The sequence below is a fragment of the Ochotona princeps genome, chromosome 22 (genome assembly GCF_030435755.1).
Source record: "Ochotona princeps isolate mOchPri1 chromosome 22, mOchPri1.hap1, whole genome shotgun sequence".
Taxonomy (NCBI): domain Eukaryota; kingdom Metazoa; phylum Chordata; class Mammalia; order Lagomorpha; family Ochotonidae; genus Ochotona; species Ochotona princeps.
In genome coordinates, this window is record NC_080853.1 from 10,131,943 (window position 1) to 10,150,735 (window position 18,793).

The 18,793-nt window shown below is 51.2% G+C and overlaps 1 protein-coding gene across 3 annotated transcripts in view; it reads right to left on the reverse strand.

The window, feature by feature from the left end:
- SYS1 (SYS1 golgi trafficking protein) overlaps positions 1–5,756 on the reverse strand; it is a 33,278-nt gene extending 27,522 nt beyond the window's left edge. The window contains exons 1-3 of one of the 3 annotated variants that reach the window (XM_004585846.4): positions 5,595–5,756; positions 4,138–4,205; positions 1,804–3,008 (exon numbers count right to left, since the gene is read on the reverse strand). In XM_004585846.4, coding sequence (XP_004585903.1) covers positions 2,768–3,008; positions 4,138–4,205; positions 5,595–5,756 — 471 coding nt within the window. In that variant the 3' untranslated portion in view covers positions 1,804–2,767. The other 2 variants (XM_058679356.1, XM_058679357.1) reach the window with 2 other exon arrangements.
- Positions 5,757–18,793: the final 13,037 nt, after the last annotated feature.

The following is an 18,793-nucleotide window of genomic DNA, read 5'->3' on the forward strand; positions in this document are numbered from 1 at the left end:
TAGGTTCTCACAGCTAGCAGTGGGGTCCCTAGGATGTCACCCTGTGCTCCACTGTAGCTCTCTGGTCTTCTCCCATGAACTCCTCAACACCTTCAGCCCTCTGACTCCATCATTTCTCAATGCTAGTTTTGCCATTTTTCACTACTTTCCTACAGAAACCAAAGACCTTGGCTTTTAATCTCTTGTCCAGAGGACTGATGCTGCTCCAGCTACCACCTGCCCCCTGCCCCAGAGGTCTGGCCCTAAGACTGGTCCCTGGGCTCCAGAAACAATGTGTTCCACACATGACCACCGGCTGCCCTCTTGAGCTGCTACAGGCAAGCCGCCCTGGCCTGGCAGTGGCCAAGGAAGCAGTCCATGGAACTTGGTTTCCAGGGGAGCCAGCCTCAGTTACGCAGGGCTCAGGTGTGGATCCAACCAAGGCAAGCCAGACCTGAGCCCTGCAAAGTCCAGCAATAGTGTCACCTAGTAGGAACCTGTGGGGTTCCCTACCCCCTTAATCCTTTGGGAAAAGACATTTCCTATGTTCCTACAATCACTAGGACATCTCTAGACATGTGTCATGTGTAAACAGCTGTCCTTAGTAACACAGTAGGATGGGAAAACATGAGGTAACAGGCTGCTTAGCCAAAGGAAACTCCAATACTGACCTTTCTGGAGTGAGCTTAACATCACCACCAGGGCCCAGACCCTGGCTCTCTGTCCACTCCTTACAAGCCACTCTGACCTCAGCTCTAACAGCAGGATAAAGTGTCTCCCTGCTTCACAAGACTGCTGTGAAGATGCAATGAGGAAGGAGACACAGAGCCCCCTGCCACAGCGGGAAGCTCAGACAGCACTCCAAAGATGTGATTTATTATTGAAAGGACAAACGTGGCACCATCACTGCCCTCCTTCTGAGGACACAACTGCTGTTACAGAAAATCATACAAAGTTCATGATGGGCACATATTTCCCACCCCAAGTGTCACTCAGGTCAGTTGCTATTTAAAACTGGCTCCCCCTTCTGGTAGTTTCCGAAAATCAAATGAAATGATTTGTCATCACAGAAGACATGGAGAAAATGCAGGGGAAGGCAGAAGCCCCTGAGGGACATCCCAAAGAGGGGTTCCTGCCTCGGCCCTAGCAGCCACCACTGCAGCTGGTCACAGGGCGGTGGCCACCGCACGTGAATGAAACTAGACACATGTCTGCTGCTCGCAATGTCTGGGGGAACCACCTGTTCAGGGCCAAGTCATCCCAGCACCCTTCAGCCAGGATTCCTGTTCCATCAATCAGCTCCTGCTTCCCAGTGTGGCCACATGGGAGTCCCTGGGGTGCCTCACTGAGCACTGATGTCCCAGTCCCTGCCCCAGGCACTTTCACTCTCACACCTTCATCCTGTCAGCCTCAACCCCCTTACTCCACAGGGCTGAGCCAGACGCTGAGACTAACTTTCCAGCAAGACAACTCAACTCTTCTGTGTGCTTCTCACACCGAAGCTGAAAATGAACAGCTTCCTTGGAAGCCCTCCCCAGAGCTCCAAGAGGAACACTGATGGTTTCAAAGCAGAAGTGAATCCAGACCAGAAACTCTGGCAGGTGTGAATGGAATCCCACGTGTCACAGTGACTCGAGACACAGCAGCTGCGGTTACAGGGGACGGTACATAGGAGTTTCTGGAACTTAGTATCTGAGTCAAAGGGAGGAGTGAGTCTGGGGTCCAGGAAAGGAGGGGGCAGCCTAATAGTTTTTCATAGCCCTCTTGCCTGGCTGTGTTAATGTCTGCCAGCCCCAACCATGGCATGACAAAGGACAGGCAAGCTGCAGAAAATACTGTATTTAGGTACACAGGAAGGACAGCCACAAGCCCCTCACAGAGGAAACTCCATCCCAAAGGAAAAAATCTTGGCAGCAAATTCCTAACTCCCTCAGAGTGCCAGTGTGTCCCAGGCTGGCGGGCTGGGCTGCCTGTGTCCGGGCCCCGCATCCGACCAACCTTCTCACTGCAGAATTCCACTTGAGGCAAGAAAATGAACTCCTGCCAGAAGCAAGGGCCAGCAAGGGCCAGCAGGGACTTGTTCTGTGCCTTAGACTGGGAATGGTGCTGGGATTTTTCTCTGGGTCCTATGAGCAGCCACGTTGAGAGCTGTGAGCAGGGTATGGAACTGGGAGGAAGGGTGGTCCCAGGACCCTTGGGTACACACGCACACACGTGTACAAAGGTCACAGGCTACGCATTTTCCTTGTGCGTGACGCCTCCTTCAGCTGTCCTCTCCCTGACAGCGGCCTTGAACACTGCACCTACATCTTTCTGCAGCTCTGGATCCAGAAATCACGTGCTTCTCCCAACAGAATCACTGTGGCCATGGCAGCCAGGCCATGGTAGCACTGTACAGAGAGGTGACACGTGAATACAGAGTGGTTTGCTCCAATCAAATATCCTTGATTTCATGGTTCTTTTTTTTAAAAAAAGGCAAAAACAAAGAACAGGCTGGTGACAGGTACGATGGCTCAAGAGTGACATGGCTCCACTTCTGTTGGGATCCTCAGTGAGGTCCCCTCACTGGCCTCGCGGATGCAAAGGCTCCAGCAGAGGGTTGCCGTCCTCTAGCTGTAAGCCCACCCCGCTCCCTGCCTTCTTGATGGGGTCTCACTCTCTCTCACACCAACACACTTCACATTTCCAGGGTTTCTCCAAAACCGGGGCTGGACCTCAGCTGGAGGGTCTGAGCGGCTCAAGATGTTGGGGGGCCCAACTTCCAGCGGGGTGTCCACAGGGCGTGAGCCTACACGTTGGACTTCGGGGCTGAGTTGAGGGGTATCTCCTTGAGCTCCGTCCTCATGCACAGGTATTCCCCGATGACAGCCATGAGCGCGATGCACACAGCCTGGACCAGCCACCAGCTCAGCGCCGAGGGGAACCGGGAGCTGTAGAACCAGCAGCCCAGCAGGTGGAAGAAATGGACAGTGACCGTGAAATCCAGACACTGCTTCCCTCGCCGGATGAAGTACAGCAAGCCCAGGGCACTGTGGGGAGAGGACAGCAGCGAGTTGTCACGGGGCGTCCTGGCCTTAGATTCGGTTACTCGGGGGGTGTGGTGGGTAGATACAATTAGGAACATTGCAGTGCGGTCACAAGCCAGGGAGGTAAAGGTGAAGCAGGTGGTACAGTATCAGATGCCTGGAGGAACCTGGCAGGCAATATCAAGAGTGAGCCAAAAGAAACAGAAGAAAATCCAAGTGTGAGCTTGATGATCAATGACAAATGTCACTTGGGGGAATGCTAAGGCCTGGTGGGCACTAGGGTACCCGAAAAACACACCAGTGGCACAACAGCCAATTGTACCTAGGCAGATCTTACCACGCCAGAAGGTTGGCTTGGAATCAATCTTCTCATTATTCAAGATAAGCCAGCAATCTAGATCTTTGCATGAAATATACTTTCAATTAAACAAACAACAAGAAGTTTGACACACTACCCATAGGCTAACACTTATGTAAGCCAAACAGAACATTATCTGGGAGACAATATGAGGTCAAAGTCTACCCGTCAGTTTTCAAATTCCCAAGCAAAGTCACACATACTGACGAGGTACAAGGCAAGGTTCCTCAGTACTTTCTGTGAATTACCTTACTTGGTCGTCATGTGAGTGGAACAGTAATACTATTTGCCCCTTTTTAGTAATGAGGAAGCAGGGAGTTAGAGCAATTTGTCCAAAGTCACTCGATAGACAGCAGAGCTGGGACTCCAAGCCAGGTGGGTTGGCCTTAGGAGCCCGAGATCTTCGTCACCACGCTAAACTGCTTCTCAAGGCACCGGCCATGAGTGTTCCTGAATGCGACCCAATCCAAACTCTTAAGAGATGAGCAGCCAGGAGCCCAGAGAGCAGGAAAAACCTTGATCAATGGTACCGGACTGGAACAGAAACACTTCCCCTGACTGCTAGTCTAATCCTTCCTTCAGCCTGCAGACAGCACACACAAAGTGACATTAGGACGTGCCAGCTAAATCACAACAGCAGACAACCAGCCCCCGAATCGGCCTCTGCCATCCAACCCCCAGGACGAGGAGCCCGTCTGTCTTCCAGGAACACTGAGGAAGCTTGCCCTGGCGCTAGGACCCCAAAAGCTGGACAGCAAACCTGGTGATACTCACCAGGTGAGAGCATTCAGGACGAACGACATCATGGAGAGCCGGCCTGGAGGGGTGGAAAAGCCGAGGATCTGAGGGGAAATGACAAATGCAGACACACTGGAGATGCCCAGGACAGGCCCGGGCTCCCTTGCAAGACAACCCCCTCTTCGCATGCCCAGCAGTCATGGGGTGCGTCCACACATTCCTGTCAGGGCAGCGTGTTTGAGCCTCACAGCAGCCTGGAAAGAGATGACTGTTCTCATGTTACAAAGAAGGCCACGAACGCTCAGAGACGGTGCCCACAGTGACACAGTGAGTAAACAAGAACAGGGTTCAGAAAGCAATGGCTCCACAGGCCAGGCACCTGGTATTGCAAATAAAGTTGGACTGGAACACACTTACACCTGTTCACTTACCTACTGGCTGCGGATGCTTCTGCATTACAAGGGCAGAGCGCAGCAGCTGGGATCTCAAGTCCTTACTGCTGCCTGCTGTAAGACATGTGTGTCCGTCTCTGCTCTGGAACCCAGGTGGTGTGTCTCATGAGTCTAGGATTGCCACACGGCCTCCCCAGAACAGAACCTTCTACGCAGCTTCTACTGGGCACCTACCACATCTAGCATTCCCACTACTACCAGTACCAAACATGGAGTGCCACGTTGTCAGCTTCACAAAGAAAGGCACCATGCTACGCAGACTCACTTGGTCCTCACCAAGCAAGCCCACCCAAGCCATTATGGTTATTTTCACTTTCATCCCTTGGATAATAACATCCCCAAAGACTCCAGGCTTCCAGAACTTTGAGTCTCATCCCACAGCTGCCCTGCGGTCCCCACTACCTCCTAGGCCTCCAGAACATTCAACAAAGCTCCCCTGGTTTCCATAACACTTTACTGAGACTGACAAGGCAGGGTTATTCCATGCCCTTTCCAAAAGCAGAACGGCTCAGAAAGGGGACGCCAGGCCAGCGTGCCTTGCCTGGACCCTCGGCACTGGCTGTTGGCACTGCAGTTCGTGTCATCGCTTCTCAGTTCAATGCTTACAGACAGGGACTGTGGGGGTAGGGAGGTACCACCACCACCTGTTCCAGGTCCTGCAATTACTAAGGGGCGCGCTTACACAGATGCCTGCTTGCGGCCCCCCAGGGTTCACGTAGTTTCCATGAAAGCCTTTTCCTCTGCCTCTCCTGGGGGAGGAAGGGAGGGACAGCCCCTCAGAGAAACCTGAGATGAGAGTTCAGCCACTTCCTTCAGAGAGGAGCTGCACCAGCATTGCCCCAGCTCGGACCCATCTTACTTGTAGCTCTTTTTTCCCTGTGCACGAATCTGCCATCCATCGTCCTATTTCATACACGGGTTCAGACATCTCCAATCCCTTTCCCAGCGTCACAAAGCGAGAAGGTGACTGAGCCTGGAGCCCCCAAGTGTCAGACCACAAAGAGACCCTCATTCGTGTCTGCCCGGCGGGGCGGCTCTTACCTCCGCGTCGAACATCTGGTCCAGCGACGGGCTGCTCCGCACCAGTGCGTCCACCAGCGCCAGCCACAGGCCCAGCGAGCCGTAATAGACGGTCTGCATCAGGACCATCTGCGACAGGATCAGCAACGGGTCCCACACGTAGCTGCGGAACTGGCCCGCCATGCCCGACCGCCGGGCCCGGCCGCTGCCCGGACCTCGTTCAGCGCCGCCTCGCCATGGGCCCCCGGCCGCCCCCGCACCTGCCAAGACACCGGCCGGACCTCAGCTGCCGGGCCGTCGCCTGGGCAACGCTGCCGGGCCTGGGAGCAGCGCCGAGGGACCCGGGGGCGAGCCCATTCCGGGGGTCGGGGGGCGCGGGGTGAACCATTCCCAGAGTGGGGGGAGACCCTGCTCGTCCCGACTGCCCGTACTCCGCCCGTCCACGAACCCCTCCGGGATTTACTCACCGGGGACAGACCCGACAAGCCAAGCGTCCCAGCGTGGGGCCGGGCTCAGCCGCGAGCTCCCGACTCAGCGCTGACAGGCGGGACCATGGAGGAGAGGCCTTCCAGGCCTAGAGAGGCTACGCTCCGGAGACCCGAGGGCCGGTGGCGGCTGCGTGGGAAGGAAGCATTTCCGGGGACAGTGGTGAAGAGGGTGGGGCTGAGATTGCGCAGCCGCGGTGAAGGCAACCACCTCGGGAGTGAGACGCGGCCCGTGAGGAATGGTGCACATGCGCACCAGGAAGAATGAAGGTGAACGGAAGTGAGGCACGAAAGCGGCAGTGCTGGCGTGCCCTCTAGAGGGAAAACCTGGAAAATGAGGAAGGCGGCCCAAGTCCACAGCAAAGTCAGGGTTAGAGTTCAGGGATTCCCAACAGGTCCAAGTGAGACGGCCCCGGCCCTCAGACTCAGTCTGTGTTGGAAGGCAGAGTGCTGGGTGTTCAGAGCTTCATTGCCTTCCCTGCATGATGCCCTAAAAATCCTATCCCTGCCCCTCCACACCACGTCTGACTCGTGGGCAAGTGAGTAACGATTTCTGGAATGAGTCAAGAAGAGAGAAAGGACACACTGCTGACTCACTGTGTTCCTGTCTGAGCTGACCAGAGCCCCTCAACTTCACCCACCCTAAGGGTGCTCCTCTGGAGTGGGAAGAGCAGCAGTCACCGGTTCTCGGGTCGGAACCTACAGCCAGCTCTAGCACTTCATAGTTGTGGGAGCAGAAAGCGACTTCCACGATTGCCAACGTTTTATCTGCCCTCCCCTCATTCTTTTCCCATTAAAAAACCAACTTATCAACGCTTCATGTAATGACCAATCAGAATTTCCGAACAGCGTGTGATAACGTTATTATCATCATGAGTTGATGCAATTCCAGACGCAAGTAAAGAAACTTGAGACTATCAGGTGCTGAGTGAGTTCTTATCGTTTGGAAATACTGTAAACAGTTCGCTTGGGTGTTACTGAGGTACTTCCCAGCTCCATCATTCATCTCAGTGCAATTCAGCAGCGATACATTCCAGGTGTTGATCCGTTGTTTACCCACGTGATCTCGTGTTTATGAAGTTCTACACGATCTTGTTTGTTCCTCACAACCCAAGGCGGTAGCTCAGAGAGGGGGCAGCTTTTGACCCAGGTCGGAGAGGAACCTGAGCTGGAATTCAAAGTCAGGCCCTCTGACTCCAAGCACCAAATGGCAATCCCCCCTTCCCTTCACCTCCCCCCCAAAAAAGAGGCAGGAAGGAAGCAGAGAGAGAGGAGTCAGGTGGTGAGGGGTGGGAAGTGGAAAACAGCAGTGATTCCCTCAGCTCAAGTCACACTAGGTGAGGAATCCAGCAGCCGTGGGAGGAGAGGTTTAGGAAGCAGCTTCTTTGCAGTGCTGGGAGGTGTGGCCAGTCCAGGAGTCCATGCCTTCACACCATGGCTGGACCCACTCCACCCCCAACTCCTTCTCCACAGGGAAGACTCTTTCTACCTGTTCTCCGGAAATGGAAATACACACACACACACACACACACACACACACACGTCTGACTGAATTGCTGATGACATCATCCTTGCAGCTCTCCTCTGGGAAAACCCCCGCTGGGCAGAGGTGAGGGAGCTTCCACTGTTTCCTTTTCCCTTCCGGAATTGGGTACTTGGATGCTTACCTTCCTGGTCCCTGAAAACCACCCTAGGTCTTAATTCAGATCTGAGAAGGAAGCCAAGACTTGGGGGCAAACCACAGCAACCCCCAGGACCCATCTCCTGGATCCAGTTTCAGAATTTGACTATGGGCAGCCTGGGTTGAGACCCCATGCCTGTGACAGAGACCCACAGAATGGCTCTAGGATCCTGGGCCAGCCCTTTGCTGGGTTGTGGTATCCCCACCTGCGAAATCAAAGTGGGACCTTAGACTCTGATTTCTAGATGCAGCCCATGGCCCTGTGCTTGCCGAATCATCTGAGAAGTATGTGGCATATACAGATTCCCAGGCCGTGCAGAGGTCTCCCTGAATGAATCGGAGATACAGTCGCTTTGGGTAACTACAGAACAACACAGTTCTGTAGTTGACCCCAAGTCCTCTAACAGAAAACTTGCCCGTGACCTTGGCGTGTCCACAGCCCTTGTTAGGCTCCAGATTTTTTTTTCCATCTGTCATGTGAGGGGGTTGGACTAGAATAGCCTGTCCCCAGGGGCCTTTCCCACACTGTCAAGTCTGTGGTTCCCAACTTATGAATGAAATGTTAAACTTTAGGTCAGAGGCAGAATGACGAACAGCCACTAACTAGGACAGAGTGTCCTCCCAGAGGACAGGAGGAGTGCCTGTGGTCACTCAGTCACTGTCGTCACTCCCACACCAAGCCAGCATTGTGGACATACAAGGACAACTCACACTGAGGTCACTTTCTGAACCCACCACCCCCATAATTCCTTTGAGAAATGTTCTTGTATAAATGCTTCTCTTCAGGTCCTGGCTCTACTGTCCCATGGGGTGACCTTGAGGAAAATTGTTCCATATCTTTCTTAGCTTGGCTTGGTTTCCCCTTCCATAAAAAGGGTCATTAGAAAAGTACTCAGGGGCCAATGTTGGGGTACAGTGGGTTAAGCTGCTGTCTGCAACGCAGGCATACAGGGGAGTGCTGGTTCAAGCCCCGGCTGCTCCTCTTCCTTATCAGCTTCCTGTTAATGTGCCGGGGAAACCAGCAGAGGAGGGCCCATTTTGCAGACCTAGATGGGGTTCTGGGCTCCTGTTTTTGGGGGGCCAACCCCACTGTGGCCATCTGAGGAGTTAATCAGCAGGTGAAAGGTCTGTCTCTCTGTGTCTCCCTTCTCTCTGTCACTTTACCTTTCGAATAAAGAAAACAATCTTAAATAAAAAATAACAAAGGTGTCTAGGTCATGGGCTGTCTTAATGATCAAATGTGTGGGTAGCTGTGTGAATGCTAACAACATCAATTACTGTTATTATTTCTCCCTCTGGAATGTGGGAGTGGAAATGCCTGATCTCTCCGATTTTTGGCAAAGATTTCACTACGTGTCAGGCAGAGCAAGCCTGGTGCCTGGCACGTAGTAGGACCTCAATACTTTATCTTCCTGACGGATGCCACAATTGCTCCAGAGAGTCCCCAGCTCCCCCATCCCTCCTTTCCCTTCCTCCTCTGCTGAGTTGCCCTTCTACTGTCCGGCTGGCATTTCCCCTTTCGGAGAACACTGACAAAAACGCTTCAGCAGACACGTGTCTCAGGGACAGATTATGCAACTTTGTACTCACACTTTTTGGAAACTCTGTGTGGGAGGCCAGGACTTGGCAGCCTGGCTTCCACATCAATGACCATCCTGGATTCCGGCCAGTGCGCTCTTCTCTCTGGAGGGAAACTGGGGAGGGAGCTCATTGGCTGCCTGTCTTTATTATCAGACCCAGAACACTTTGTCACCCAGCTGTCTTTAAGGGCTGTGCTGTGCATCCATGTTTGAGAAGGCATGTTTACTGAGCACCACCAGCCCGTGTCATCCTTCTTCCACTTCTGTAACAGGCCAAGGGCTGTACATACGATCATTAGTCCCACTTCCCAGGTGAGGAAAGTGGGTCTCAGAGAAGGAGCCCCCTGCGTCCAAGGCCATACTACTGAGTAAGAGGGAACTAGAGCTGACCTCTGACCCAGGCAGTGTGACTCCTCCCACCGCCTTGTGCCCAGGCACAGTAAGAAGCACGTGGGGCCTGACAGTTTAGTTGGCGCTTGCATCCGTAAGGCTTCTGCATGGGTACAGAAAGCCATTCCTGCATGGAGGGTGGACAGTCTGGGCTTGCCAGTGTTGGCTGACCTCTGAACAGAGGGAGCTGTTTCTCTCTTTTACATTTTTATTTGTGTATTTATTTGTCCTTTGACAGAGAGACAGAGAGAGGTCTTCCAGCAGTTGGTTCACTTTCCAAGTGCCTGTCACAGTCAAGTTAAACCCAGGCACCCAGAGCTCTATCCAGCTGCCCCTCAGGAGTGGCAGGGATCCAACCACGTGAGCCATCCCCTGCTGCCTCCTGCAGTGCACACTGGCAGGAAGCTGGACTTAGAAGCAGAGCCAGGACTCAAACCCAGGCATGCTGATACAGGATGAGGGCTCCCCAAATGGCATCTTCACTTCAGCACCCAACACCCAGCCTGATTTTGTTGCTCTTAAATGAAGGACTCTTTCCAGTGTGTCACTTTCCCAGGTCTGAGGCACTCTGGGAAGGAGGGAGGGAAATGTGGTTTTCTCAAACAGATGCCCCTTCCTTTGAGTCTCCCCGATTCTTGACCTCATCCTGTGCTAAGCTCCCTGCTCTACCTTGGAATTGTTCTTTTCTCTGATATTGAAGGACTCAGGCTTTGTTTTAAGAAGACTAGCAGTTTTCCTACCATTCTTCTTTGTTATCTTTCATTCATTCATTCATTTGATAATATTCATGGAGCATTTACTACAGGCCTGGAACTGTTCCGGATGAAGCCCTAAGAAGAAGCACTGACCTTGTGGAGGACATACAAGTAGAGCAACAGGTAGAATTAGCATCAAGTCATGAGAAGTGGGTTGAAGAAACAAGGGAGAGAGGGAGGAGCACGAAGGACAGAGCAGAATCACTCCAGAAATGGCATTGACAAAGACCTCTCTGAAGAGGTGGCCCTTCAGTGGTGATCTGGTGAGAACATGTTCATAAGATAGCAAGGAGAGGGCCTGGCGGCGTGGCCTAGTGGCTAAAGTCCTTGCCTTGAACGCCCCGGGATCCCATATGGGCACTGGTTCTAATCCCGGCAGCTCCACTTCTCATCCAGCTCCCTGCTTGTGGCCTGGGAAAGCAGTCGAGGACAGCCCAATGCATTGGGACCCTGCACCCGCGTAGGAGACCCAGAAGAGGTTCCTGGTTCCCGGCTTCGGATCTGCATACCTCTGGCCGTTGCGACTCACTTGGGGAGTGAAACATTGGACGGAAGATCTTCCTCTCTGTCTCTCCTCCTCTCTGTATATATTTGTCAATCTATGAAAAAAATATTTATTTGGAAGACACAGAGAGAGACAGAGAGATCTTCCATCTGATACTCACTCCTCAAATGGCTGTAATGGCCTAGCTGAACCAGGTTGAAGCCGGGAGCCAAAACCTCAATCCAGTTGGTTTTCCACTTGGGTGGCAGGGGCCCAAGTACTTGAACCATCATGTGCTACCTCCCAGCTACCTCACCAGAGAATTGCATCAGAAGTGGACCAGCTAGAACTCTCATGGGCACTCAAATTTGGGAGGCCAACATCGTAACCTGCAGCTTAATGCACTCTACCACAATGCCAGCCTCCTGAATTTCCATTTTCATGATCATCTCACGACCCCTGAAAGAGGATCACCAAGGAGAGAATTGGGGAAGGGGATCTGAGGAGAGAGAAGGGGAGGAGCAGGTTCATTGGCGTACTCACCTTATGCTACAAACACACACTGAACACTGGGGTCGGTAGGGCACACAGGCACAGGTTGAAACAGACACAGCCCCTCCCCTGGAGGAGCTTATGGTTTGGGAGCGGAGGTGGCCAACATGGAAACAGAGATCTGTGTGATTGTAGCAGGTGCAGTGAGGGAAGTTATGGAGAATCAAAGCTGGAAGGCATCTTGGCCTCGGGGGCCAGCTCTCCCACCAAGTTGCATTTCCTTGGAGTCCTGAAGGAGTGGAGTGAGCCAGGCCAGGAGGGCTCCTCGGAGGAGACAGTCCCTGCAGCGGTTCCCAGGTCATCATTATTGTTGTGGTCTTAGGCAGCTAGTTCAGGGTCACAAGCCTGAACGCTCAGTGAAGATGCAAATGCTAAGATGCTTTGTATTTCTGCTTAATAAAGACTTCCTTTATATATCCTAAACTTGTCGGGCATGAGTGCTCCCACACCCCACAACCACGATGGCACCTCTTGTTTGTTGGAGGAGGACCAGAGACTGCAGGCGTGGAGAGTGACTTACGTGGAACACACCCGCGTGGAGTGGCAGGGCCAGGCTGCAGTTGCGCTCTCTGCCTCGCCAACCTGCTGCCTGTGTGCCCTACCAACCACTTTGACTGTTGGCAAAGGCAGATTCCAGTCTCAGTGGCATTTGGTGCCTTAGTAGATGTTGGATCAGGAACAAGGACCTCAAGGGAGCAGGGAATGCTGGGAGGAACAGGAAAATTCAGCCCAATGACTGGTCAAGTGCAGTGACGCCTGGGGTTCGGAGTGGCCGGCTGTCCTAACTCTCACTCTTTGCACCTGCTCTTCCCTCTTCCTGGAACACAGTTCCCACACTACTTTGCATGGCTGACTTCTCTGGGTCAACCCAGCGTTTCCAATCCCACCCAAAACGAACTCTTTCACATACTGCCTCATCTTCTTGGCACCATCATTCTCTGCTTTCCCTTTTCAGTATTGATGTCTGAGGGCAGGTTTTGGCCTAGGGGTGAAGATGCTAGTAGAAGTGTTCATTTCCAGTGATCTGTATTGGAAGACCTGAGTTCAATATCAAATTCTGGCCCCTGACTCCAGCTTCTTGCTAATTTAGACCCTGGAGGGTGAGGGCAGGTGGTGGTGACTCAACTCAGTGAGTTTCTGTCATCCATGTGGGAGACTTGGATTGAATTCTCGAGTTCCTGCAGGCATTTGGGGAAGTGAATCAGTGGATGGGATTTCTCTTTATCTCCCTTCCTCTCAGATAAAAGCTTTTTAAAATTAAAAGCAGGGTCTTCGTGCCATAGTCTAGTGGCTAAATCCTCCCCTTGCAAGCACCAGGATCCCATATGGGCACTGGTTCCTATCCCAGCTACTCTATTTACCTTCCAGCTCCCTACTTTGTGGCCTGGTAAGACAGTCAAGGATGGCCCAAAACCCTGGGACTTTGCACCCACATGGGAGACCCAGAAGAAGCTCCTGGGTCCTGACTTCAAATCGGTTCAGCTTTGTCCGTTGCGGCCGCTTGGGGAGTGAATCAGCAGACAGAAGATCTTCCTCTCTGTCTCTCTTCCTCTTGTATAAATGACTTGCCAATAAAAATAAATACATCTTAAAAAAAATTAAAACAGGAAAAAGGTCTTGCCATCCTCACTGCTCTAGAACCTGCAGCTCTGGCAAGTGACCTACACCTTGATGAAGGATTCAGGGCCAGTGAGGATGCAGTGGGCAGATTCCAGGGCTAGAAACCATGTGATCTGGGTCAAGAAGAAGCTTTGCAACCCAGAAGATTCACTTCACCTTGCTTGACCTTTAGTTTCTTCAGCTGTGATTTGGTTGCAATTACACCAGCCCTGGGTGCCCTCTGGGACTGTCTGGGGTGTTACAAGGGCAATGAAGACAGAAAACGTCTCCAGCACCATCTGAATGGTTGGGACTGCCGTCATCTGGGCTTTTCTCTTGTTCTCACCCACGGTGCACTGAAAGGGACACGTAGGCTTAGTGCGTTCTGGAAGACATTTTCTGACTTTGGCAGCATATTCTGCTTGGCTTCGATTTGAACAGAACACTTCAAAAGTGTTGCTGTGGGAGAACAGAAACCATGGCTGTGTCTGCAGTGGAAGAGCAGAGTTTGAATCCTGTATCAGTCAGCTTTGGCTGCGTAACAGATAGCCCCCCTCGTCCCCATGCTGAGCAGCAGCAGTGGCAGCGTGCATTTCTCTGTCGTGGGTTTGCACATCAACTGGGGCAGCTTTGTTACAGGTTTGTCATCATCTCTCTTCACTCGGCCTGTTTTCTCACCTGTTATGTGGCAATAACTGCTTACCACAGACCTCATGGGCCAGGTGAGGGTGATGTTCAACACTATCTCTCTCTTTTTTATTTTTATTCATTGATTACATTGTATTATGTGATACAGTTTCATTGGAACTGGGAATCACCCCACCCTTCCCGAACACTATCTCTTAATTAAACATGCTCTTGCTGCAGGGTCTGGGAGAAGCTGCAGATGTTCGCCCTCTAGGCCAGCCCATCATCCTGTAAGTGCTCTGGCCTGCAGTTGTTCCCTTAAGGAACAATGAAAGCCACTGGCCAAGCCAATCTGACTGACTGCCCCACCCCAGCCCTAATCAGACTAAGAGAGAGATAGTAAATCAGGAAAAGAGAAAGGCACACACATCCAGAAAGAAAAGTTGTGCTCAGGTGCAGACCAGGAGGCAGGCTGAACGAGCAGGAGCTAGGATGCAGGCAATGGAGCTGACTCAGCTCTCAAGGTTTTCCTGTTGGTTTTAGTCTTTAGCCCTGCTGAGTCTCCTAATGACTCCTAAACCTCCTTTCTGTAAGGTGTCCTGAGAGAAGCATGTTTCCTTGCAATTGCAACAAATAGGCTGAGACAGAGAAGGTGAACACAGAGTTGCCAGCTGTGAGCTTGACTGAGTAGATCCCTACCCTACTGTATAACTGCAGCTGGGGCCAGCATTGTGGTGTGTTGGGTAAAACTATCGTCCGCAATGTTGACATTCCATGTAGGTGCCGGTTTGCATCCATGCTGCCCTGCTTCCGATCCAGCTCCCTGCTGGCAGCCCGGGAAAAGCGTCAGAAGATGACTCAAGTGACTGGGCTCTTGCCACCCTTGTGGGAGACCCAGATGAAGTCCCTAGTTTCTGGCTTTGTCCTGGTCCAGCCCTGGCTGGTGTAGCCATTTGGGGAATGAATCAATGGATGATGGAAGATGATTTATTATTATTGGAAAGGAAGATTTACAGAGAGGAGAAACAGAGAGAAAGATCCTTCATCTTCTGTTTCATTTCCCAGATGGCTGATCCACCAGACACCAGGAGAGAGGAGCCTCCTCCAGGTCTCTCACATGGCTGTGCAGAGTCCCAAGGCTTTTAGGCCATCTTCTGCTGCTCTCCCAGGTCACAGGCAAGAAGCTGGATGTGAAGTGGACCAGCTACGACAGGTACTGGTGATATGGGATCCCAGCACCTGGAGGTTGATGATTAGCCAAGCAAGCCATCACACTGGACCCAGAAGATGTATCTTGTGTGTGTTTGTGTGTTTGCATGTGTGTGTGTGTATAACTCTAACTTTTTAAATGAATAAATCTTAAAAATAACTGAGTTATTATTTACCTATTAGAGTGATTTTTGAGAGCAAGAGTGTTGTCTCATTCACTAGGATTTATAAAAATACTGGTCACACCATGTTCAGTGGCTGGATCTTGGATCAATGACCACATGAGTGCTTTGCTGTGCCCAAGCTTCTCAGAAAAAACATCTAAAAGGCATTCATCTATTTATCCCTGCTACAAATATTTATTGGCCACCAACCTGTGCCAGACCTTGGGCACGCAGCTGGAGCAAGAAATATTTCCACCCTCATGAAATTTTACATCTGGTGGGAAGAAAAATATGATAAGCAAAGGAAAACATGAATGTATGATATCAGGTAAGGAAAATATTGGAAGGAAAAAATAAAGCCAAGCAAACAGAAAGGGTAAATGGAGGGGTTATTTTTAGAACTCTTCACGATTCCCTCGGGTGCAGGTTTGCTTATTGTGGGGGGCCTCTGTTTGCCTGCCTCACAACAGTGACACTGTTGGATGGGACCATCCAGCAGGCTCCTTCTGACCCTTGCTGTTCTCAGTTTCTGTGGTTATGCAAGGCAGTGGCTGGACATTCCATGGCCTCTGGAAACTCCAGGCTGTCATTATGTGTACATGGGGAAAGATTTGCATGGAGTCAGGAAGCCCAAAGAGGACTGGCACCATTCTGGGGGAGAGAACCCCATGGCCCAAGGCTTTTGTGTTTCCGTGTTCTGAAAATGGTGATGTGATTATTGCGTGTTGAAACTGTTAGCTGGGAATAGCCACTGGGGAGCTAGTGACTCCAGACTCCCACAGGCACACCTCTTTGATTCTTTAAAACAGAAAAAAAAGGTAATGTTTAGACCTACAATGATCTTCAAGTTGTAAGTGAGGCAATTGAGGCACAGCGAGGTTCCTGTATCTTTCTCCAGTTCATGCATGCCACCATTGCAGCCCCAGCTCTGTGCTCTCACCAGCCTCTGTCTAAGATCCCTGCTCAAAGGCAGGGGGAAGTGGAGCTCTGAGAGACACAGGGGAGGGACAGAGGAAGGAGAAGAGGCAGGTGTTAGATCCCAGAGGGCTTCCAGGAGAAAGGAACACTTTGCACACAGCTGCCTGTAGCACTTTGTGCTCAGTAGCTCTGGATGTTCCTGGGCAGGTGCACATACCCTCGGGTAACTTTGACCTAGGATATCTGAGGAGAAAGGACAAAGACACCTTCACCCTGGTTTCAGCCTGGGACTCGGGTCCACTTTGAGCTTCCTGGGAGGGGGATGGATGTGGGTGTGCATGCCAATTCATGACTTGACTCATTTTGATTTGCTTGAAATCAGGGGAGGCTGTGATGTGTTTGACCCTTGATGTCTCCAAGGCTGACCCTGACCCCATCTCAGGGAAGAGAAAACAGAGAAGGACTGGCAGGGACAGAGGAGCACCAACAACAGGGAGCAGGTACTGGGTGCCCTGCACTTCACCTCACTCCATTCTCCCAATTGTCCAGGAGGGAGTTGTTGCCATTTTATAGTGGAGTCAGGTGATTTTTTTCTCCTCTTCTTCTTTTTTTTTAAAGATTTATTTATTTTATTACAAAGTCAGATATACAGAGAGGAGGAGAGACAGAGAGGAAGATCTTTCGTCCGATGATTCACTCCCCAAGTGACCGCAATGGCCGGTGCGCGCCGATCCGAAGCCGGGAACCTGGAACCTCTTCCAGGTCTCCCACGCGGGTGCAGGGTCCCAAGTCCTTGGGCTGTCCTCAACTGCTTTCCCAGGCCACAAGCAGGGAGTTGGATGAGAAGTGGAGCTGCCGGGATTAGAACCGGCGCCCATATGGGATCCTGGGGCGTTCAAGGCAAGGACTTTAGCCGCTAGGCCACGCCGCTGGGCCCTCTTCTCCTTCTTTTCCTTCTCCTCCTCCTTCTTCCTTTTTAAATAAATTTTATTTTTTTAAATAATAATTACATGGTTGATCAGGGTGGGAAGGATCGAGGTTTAGGGAAAACTTGGTGAATTCATTGCTTCCAAATTTGCTATTTCTTCTTGTTGTTCCTGGGGAAAAGAGGAGAGACAAAGGGGGAAACCACTCATGACTTTCCACATGTTCCAGCACCCAGGCACGAGGAACCACCACTTCATATCAACCCAAAGTCTCAATGTGTGCATATTCCGAGGGTTCTGTCCAGGCAGTTTGGATAGTTCTGAAACGCTGCCGATTCACCAATCTGAGGATGATGTCACCCTCCCAATGTCCATTGGCTTCATTCACCAAGGTTTTTTGCTGTAATCGTTTGTTTGGGGTAGTTGTCCAGTTAGTTCTGTTCTGCTCTAGTACCAAATGAGCTACCATATTCTCCTTTTACTACAGGGCCTGTGTCCACTGCTCCACCTTTTTCATTAAGTAGGATAGGTACTTGCAAGTGAGTCCACGTACAGGGGCCAGGCGACCCAAGTCCTGCTGGATCCGCCACCCCTGGGGGTTAGAAATCCCACATCCACCTAGAAGGCAGGCCCCAGGATCTGGGCCAAGAGATCCACACCCCACCGTTTCCCCCCCTCCCTGTCCCCAGGGCTCAGGAGCCCATCCCCCACCACACAGCTGGGCCCACGAACTGGAGTCAAGCTGCCCGAGCCCTGTCACATCCCTGTCCCAGTCAGGTGATTTGCAAACTGTCTTCCAGTAGTTCTAGAACTGGGACTCTGGCCTAGACATTGTGTGGATTTTGTTGGGTTGGCTTTTTTTTTTTCCCTTTCCTACTCTTTATTTTTTAAAAATTTCAGCCCCCTGTGGGACACCGGGACTCCAGTTCTACTACAAACCCTTGACGATTCTGTCTTGTTTTCTAAAAGCCAAGGGTGAATCTAACAGAACTCTTCAAGAGTCTCTCAGAGTTTGGTCAAATTGCTGTTAAAACTCTAGTAGTCAGGACTACTTTGTGAGTCTGTCAATTTGGGAGTTTCTTGCTCCAGATTAACCCAGATGGAGACCCAGGCCCTACAACATTGACTGTCTGCGTAACTTCTGCCCCCAAGGAGGTCCACTTTGAAATCCCCTAAATCTCTACCAAGCTACATTCAGCTATGCCTCAGGCCTTTAAAGAGAGTCTCAGAGAATTCCTGAATTCCAGGACTTAGGGACAGTTTACAGGACAACTTGCACTGTGTAAAGGAGCCATTTCCAGCTTTTTTTTTTTTTTGCTACTGTACTTTCTAAATGATTATTAAAACTCTATGTATTCCTTGGCACTTTTTTTAGTTGACAGCTAACATTTTTCATCAAAAGTTTACATAGTTACAGAGTTTGTAATTTCCTGCGTATTGTACATTTACACACTTAAAAATAGAATAGTTCCATCATTCTTTTACATGTGTGCAATTTTGTCAAACATTCTAGCAATGTGATACTTGCAACCATCCATTAAAAAATACTAGAACAGGGACAGAAGTTGTGGTGCAATGGGGCAAGCTTCTGCCTGAGAAGCTGACATCCCATATGAACCCTGGTTCCAGCCTCAGCTGCTCCACTTCCATTCCAACTCCCCGTAATGACCCCGGAAAGCAGTGGAAGACGGTGCGAGTACTTGAGCCCCTGTACCCTTGTAGATGACCTGCATGGAATTCCAGTCTCCTGGTTTTGATCTGGCCCAATTCCAGCTATTGAGACCATTTGGGGAGTGAAGAAGTGGATGGATGGTCTTTATCTCTGTAACTTTGCCTTCCAAATAAATGAA